At 30.7% G+C, this 6869-nt stretch overlaps 2 protein-coding genes across 2 annotated transcripts; both read left to right on the top strand.

The window, feature by feature from the left end:
• The first annotated feature begins 656 nt into the window (after nt 1-656).
• On the top strand, nt 657-4772 carry LOC135121849 (prolyl endopeptidase-like). The gene is made up of 15 exons (XM_064046131.1): nt 657-664; nt 936-1192; nt 1247-1372; nt 1432-1716; nt 1772-1880; nt 1935-1996; nt 2055-2254; nt 2307-2370; nt 2432-2551; nt 2601-2699; nt 2769-2921; nt 2976-3039; nt 3092-3191; nt 3412-3628; nt 4666-4772. Exons 1-15 carry the CDS (start codon nt 657-659, stop codon nt 4770-4772), a joined length of 1971 nt encoding a protein of 656 aa, XP_063902201.1.
• A 9-nt stretch (nt 4773-4781) lies between these two features.
• Nucleotides 4782-6392, top strand: LOC135121842 (GPN-loop GTPase 1-like). The gene is made up of 11 exons (XM_064046123.1): nt 4782-4889; nt 4945-5078; nt 5127-5231; nt 5285-5342; nt 5404-5519; nt 5586-5674; nt 5726-5829; nt 5891-5944; nt 5998-6142; nt 6198-6254; nt 6312-6392. The coding sequence occupies exons 1-11, from the start codon at nt 4806-4808 to the stop codon at nt 6344-6346; spliced, it is 981 nt and encodes a 326-aa protein (XP_063902193.1). The 5' UTR covers nt 4782-4805; the 3' UTR covers nt 6347-6392.
• Nucleotides 6393-6869: the final 477 nt, after the last annotated feature.

Genomic DNA, 6869 nt, shown 5'->3' with positions numbered 1-6869 from the left:
TAAAATACAAAATTGAAAAGAAAAAAAAACGACAATAAAGAATAAAATATTGTAAAACACTATTTAGCAAAACCGGCTGATTCTACTAAAATATTTGTTAATTCAAAATGACCAGAAAGAATTCGTGGAATACAATTGACTTGAACTTCTGTAGGCTTTTTATAACTTAATAAAGTGCATTGTCTATCGAGCCAAGAGTGAATTCCCAGATCCTTGAAGCTTTGAATGGGATTTCTTCCGTCACCATTGAAAAAAAAAGTAAAAGAATATGACATAAAGTAGTAGAACCCTACAATATTGGTAATTAATACCTTTCAACTTCTCTATATCGCTGTTTATAACATCTTCTTCCTTCATGCGTTAATATTTAAATAAGAGAAACCACTATAACCTGATGATGGGCCCTAACTGAAACACTTGCATCAACTAAGAAACGTGAAACGGGTCGCGTGCATATTTTTTGTTTCTTTTATGAAATAATCAATGAACCTTCCTGTTAAGTATTTGTTTACTTATAATGGATTAAATATCTTTAAAGATGTATATATTACTTTCAGCGATAGCTCACTGAAAAGGTTTTTACACAAAGGAGAGTTTACATATGCAAACGGTAATTACCGTGCGGGTAAAAAAGTGAATTTAACTAAGAACTTTCAATGGCTAAGTCAGCGAAGAATCAAAAATTATTTGTATTCTAAAGCATTCTTAAAAACTTTAAGACATTATAAATTATATAATTATCTAAAAAAGGAGAGTTCTATATTCCAAGAGTTTTTGCAAAATAATGTAGAAAAGCTTACAATTCTGTCCAATCATATTAATAAATTAAACTTAACCGTTCTTAATAATGAATTGGAAAGTTCCTTAAAAGTAGGAGACTACTTTTATACTGTAGTGCCTAATCAACGAGATTTACGCTTTTCAAAATGGTATAGAAGTAAAGCATGTTTGGAATTAAATCAAAACAGAATTTTACATGAAGCCGTTGTTTTCATAGATACTGAAGATTTGACTAACCGCTTAAATTCAAAAGATCCCTTAGTTGTTCACTACTTAAAGGTTAGCGGAGATCAAACCCATCTTGTCTACGGTTTTGGACCTGAACATACAATTTTTGGCATTAACGTAGTGGACGTGAGAGAAAAGCCATCAACTATATGTTTTATTAAAGGAGCTTATGATGCTGAACTTGGTAATATTACTCTGTTGTTTTTTAACTTTTTTTAAAAAAAAAACATTTTATTAGGTGGAAAAGTTTCTACCGGCAATTTATGTTTATTCTACACCATTTTAACTTCAAGTGGTCGACCATACCGACTTTACAAGAAATTTTTACATAAACTACCGTTGCAAAAGGAGCCATTTCTACATAGTATTTGTGTTAATAGTCGACCATTTACTTACTAATGTTCGGTTCCCGTTACTCTTTAGGGCTTTGGAACTTTTGTTACGCCTTTAATGTACCTACGGAGGATGAGCTACTTTTTGAAGAAAAAGATAATCGATTTTTCTTAAATATTTCTAGGACAAAAAACGGGCACTTAGTGTTGCTGGGTTCTCATTCAAAGACATCATCTGAGGTTTGGTTAGTCGATGCACACACATCCTCCCAGCCAACAGAGATACACACTCATTCCCGTTCAAAAATACAACTTTTATGTTCAAGAAATTCTAAAATAAAGTATTACGTAGAACACGTTAGCAGTGACATACCTGGTAAACTTTTTAAAAGGTAAGCTTTCTTTCGAGTAGTTTTAATTCACTGATACAGAAAACAGCTTTTACCTGCTTATTTGTCAAAAAACTGAAGCCACAGACTTGGAGATAGTAAAAGCTTATCATTTAGGAAGCGACCATACTTTAGGAGAGAAGCTTTTTAAGTAAGCAGTCGTTTATTAAGGAGGGCACTTTTATTATTTTGGTGTTCCATTAAGTTCGAACTCTGAAACAAAAATAGAAGAAGTTGACGTTTTTAATACATATTGTGTTATATACGGTACATTTAAAAGCGATTATATAATTAAACGTTAGAAAAAAATTATCAAAAACACTAGGAAAACTGAAAAGAACAGGTGATGCAAGCGTTAAGGTTTTGCATTACGACGGACGTAAAGTCGACGACGTTGAGTTGCCCGTCGCCTACTGCACTGTTGCGCCATGCCCCTCTTTAGATTATACTGCTGAAACTTTTAAGTTTACCTTATCATCTCCTATTTTGCCTCCCCTTCTTTTAGAATATGATACTGTTAAAAAGGTAGTAGATTTTTTTTTTTTAAATTATTATAGTTAAGCATGATATAAGTTAGGTTTATAAAACTCTTAAAACCTCAGAAGCAACCTCGGGCCTTATATTCCGCCTTTTTAGTTTAGGTGACTTCTCTTTTATTACTTATTAATAGTATTTTAGACTTGCGTGCTTTTTTATCTAAAGACCTAACTTCTTGTGAAATTAAAAGTATTACCGTGAGGCACGGCGACGTTTTAATTCCAGTCACTCTTATTCATAGTCAAAGTGTCATCGAAAACGGCAAAAACCCACTCATTTGCTATGGTTTTTTTTTGGCAGAAATGCTCAGTTTGCTTAAAGTGCATTCTTCTAGGTTATGGTGCTTACGGAGAATGCTTAAAACGCGACTTCGTGCTAGAGAGAATCCCTTTACTAGCAGACGGCTGGTTACTAGCGCTTTGCCACGTAAGAGGTAAAGATCATATTAAGAAAAGCAATATTTTCTTTCATATACACATTAAATCCAAACTATTGCTTGAAGGAGGAGGTGAGCTCGGTACGCACTGGCACGAACAGGGAAAACTAATGTTAAAAAAGAACAGCGTGGATGATTTTAAGGCCTGCATCGAGTGGCTACAAACAGAACGTCCGTATAGCAGTCCACAGCTAACCGTCATACACGGCTCCAGCGCTGGTAACTTTTTTTACTTCCCGGAAATAAAGTTTCAAGGTTATTTTGAAATATTAGGTGGCTTGTTAGTGGGGGCTATATATAATAAACAACCGAAAATGTTTTCTTGCGCGATAATGAGGTTTTCATTTTTTTTTTTTTATAATATTCAATTGGTTTGATAATGTATACAGAGCTCCTTTTTTAGACGTTTTAACGGAAATGCTCGATCCCAATCTTTTTTTAACGGAGCATGAACGTGATGAATGGGGAGATCCTCTAACGAATAAAGAGGTTGCTACTAAGTATGCTACAATTTAGGAGGCATTAAGACGTATTTGATCCTGGTTATTAATATCACAAAAGTTTTTGGTCTTTAATTTTGTAAACGAGAAGTGACTTTGTTTATAAATTAAGTCACTCTAGTTATTTCGTAAGGCAAAATTAACACGTATACTTTGTAGAGAAATAAAATTGATACTATTAATTTTTAATTACCATCCACTTATTTTAGGTTTATGACTACATCAAGTCTTACTCACCTTTAGAAACTCTAGAAAGATTTAGCCAATCCCCCCCTAATTTACTTATAACAACCAATTTATACGATTCCGTCGTCCCATTTTCTCACTCTGCGAAATATATTATAAAATTACGAAATTGTATGGAAAAAAAGAATTACAAATCGGAAGCTTTTCCTTTAATTTTGTTGAATGTTATTGAAAATTCTGGTCATTCTGCTTTAAGCTTGCACGATCTTGTAATTGAAATGTTGTTTATGTATAAGTCAGTTAACTTAGAGCTGAAGTTTTAGTACATCTGAAAAGTTGAAAATAACTAAAAGATCTATATTTTTAAAAAACTATTTTCTTTTACTTATTATTTGCCTGCACTATCTACGTCGTGTTAATTTAACTTCTCGAAAGCTGGTGCTAGCTTTATACCACATTGTTACATTTTTTTTAGCATTTTTAACTGTTAAAAAAGTTTAAAATGCAGATTTTTTAAAAGGATTACTATAAGATACACTAATTAAATGATCCAAAAAGTAGCAATTTTTCCGCCACCTTTTCTTTTAAGCAGCCCTATACTTTATTTAGTAGTTTTTTTAATACTCTAATAAGCTTAAAAACATAACGCAGAACTGTAAAACAAACAAGACAAAGAAAAACTGTATATTGAGTTCTTTAAACAAATATTTCAATTAAAAAATTAATAGTACTTTTAGTTCTTAGTTTACGATCAACTAATGAGGAATTAACCAAACGATGACCCTTTAAAAAAATTATACAAGTACGAAAATCATTAAAATACATTGTGAGAGTAGTTGTTTCTGTTAATTCTTTATTATGTTACCAATCTCCTTTTAGACTAAGTTTATAAAAAACCCAACCAAGTTAATTCCTAATAATAAATTAATGAAATTGTTATAATTGCTTTTTAGCAAAATTTAATATAACTTTAAACAGTAATCGAAGCTGTTATAATCCTGATTCCGAGCTAAGGAGTAAAGGATTTTATAATTATAAAACTCTAATTACCTAAAAGTGATTTTTAAAGATGTATATATATACATATGGAACTTAAGAGAAAAACGTTGGTCAAATATAACCCGCCTCTGCAGGTTATCACGTTTAACTAAACAATAATATATATAAAAAATATAAAATAAAAAGTTTTTAATAAATTTAAATTTACAAAACTTACTTGTATTATAAACGCTCAGTTGAATAATATTTAATGCTTCAATTCTAATAAAATGATTTAGTACAGCTGCAAGGTAAAGGATTAAACAAATACCATGAATGGTCAACGCCGTTCATGCTAAAGGTTTTAAGCATGACTAGCACGAACTTTCTCGCTATTGCGAACTGAATAGCTCGCTTTTGCCTTTATAATGTATATAATATGAACAGAGAGCCTAAATATTACGACTCTCCTGTTATCCTAGTTATAGGAATGGCTGGTTCTGGTAAAACCACTTTACTTCAGGTTTTATAACGTGTAAAATCTTTTACGAAATTTGAAGTTAATAACTACTCTCAAGCGCTTAAACGCCCATCTTTGTTCGGCTAGAAAAAGGCCTTACGTTTTAAATTTTGATCCCGCTGTACACACCGTTCCTTACCCTGTTAACATAGATATTCGGGATACAGTAAATTATAAGGAATTAATGAAGCAGTAAGTTTATTTCCTATGGATTTTTTTAAAAAACTTTAACTTGCGAAGGTATCAATTAGGACCTAATGGCGCTATTATTACATCCTTAAATCTGTTTTCTACCCGATTTGATAAAGTATTAGAAATTGTAGAAAAACGACAGCAAGATACTGAGTACCCCAATTTTTATTAGCTTTAAAGTTTTTATTTTTTTTAAGAAAACATAGTTTCTTTTTATGCGATACTCCAGGACAAATTGAAATATTTACCTGGTCAGCTGCGGGAGTATTGCTATCTGTTTTTTTAGATCAATATATTTATATATGTTTATCATATTTATATGTAGGCCGTTATCACCGAAGCCTTTTCAACCTCGTTTCCTACTTTGATTGCTTTTGTCATAGACACTCCTCGTTGCACCAGTCCAATAACTTTTATTTCTAATATGTTATATGCTTGCAGGTACCACTTTAACAGTAGATGAGAAGTATATATTAATATTATTAATAATTATCTTTTTACATTTAGCATTTTTTATAAAACCCGGTTACCCTTAATTCTTGTATTTAATAAGTGCGACATTGCCGACTTTGAATTTGCAGTTGAGTGGATGACAAGTTTTATTTATTAAAGTTATATAATAGTTTTCTCAATTTTTTTTTTTTTAGATTATGAATCTTTTCAAGATGCCATTGAAAAAGACACCTCATATATGGCGTCTTTAGCTAAATCACTAAGTTTAACTTTAAATGAATTTTATCAAAATATGAATGTTAATATATAGTATACTAATTTTAATTGTCACTTACGAAACCTTTTTTATTATTACAAAGTTTGTTGATGTATCTGCTGTCACTGGCTCTGGAATGGATCGTTTTTTTTCAAAAGTAATTATGACTATTTTTTTATAATTATTGATCTTTACTCTAAAAAAAAAAAGGTAGAACTTGCTGTCACTGAATTCAGAGAAGTTTATCTTCCTGAGCTGGAACGCCTCAAGAAGCATAAATTGCAGAAGCAAAAAGAGCTGGAGGAAGACGCATTAGAAAAAAATTTGGGCAAGGCAGCTCTTGTGTTTCGCTCGAGTTGTTTTTTCTTTTACATTTATCATTGGCTACTTTTAAATTTTATTTTCTTTAGAAGGAAATTGTGAAGATAATGACATCGAAAGTAGCTGTAGTGATTCCTGTCAATCAGGTCTTTATTATTTTCTTTTTTATTGTATATTTTCTGTTAAATAATGATCTCCTTTAGATTCTGATTCAGAAATAAGGAAGAAAGAAAATTAAGATTTTTTGCAAAAGCAAAAATATGTTAATTAATAAAATTATCAAGCATTTTACTTTTGAAAATTATTACATGCTTTAAAATGTTAAAGATATTTATTGTACTGAACGCGCAAGTTTATAAAACGATCCCTCAAGAGATGTTAAGGCAGAATTTTCCTTATAATTATTATAAGTTTTGTTTTACTAAAAAATCTTGTGGAAGTCTTCAAGCTAATGTTAATCGAGAAATAATTTCATACTAAGCAGTTAAAGTTAAATTTTTAATTTTAAACAAATTTACAAACTGTAGTATTTGAAAAGCACCTTTGTAATTGTGCTAAAAAAAAAGTTTTTTATTTTATTTTTTAATAAGTGCTCTATAAGATGGAGGACTTTAATCGCTTTAACATTTTACGTATTCGGCTTTAAAAATTTGCGCTTTTAAATTAAATGCTAATACGTAGACTTTGTAAGTGAAAAAACAGCTTAATGCGTTATATTAAAAAGCGTTGCTTGCAAATATTACATAAGATAATGTTTTTTT

This window comes from Zophobas morio, unplaced genomic scaffold, assembly GCF_036711695.1.
Source record: "Zophobas morio isolate AGI-343-1 ecotype UQ-CSIRO unplaced genomic scaffold, CSIRO_AGI_Zmor_V1 ptg000737l, whole genome shotgun sequence".
NCBI lineage: Eukaryota > Metazoa > Arthropoda > Insecta > Coleoptera > Tenebrionidae > Zophobas > Zophobas morio.
This window is presented reverse-complemented; position numbering and strand designations above follow the sequence as displayed.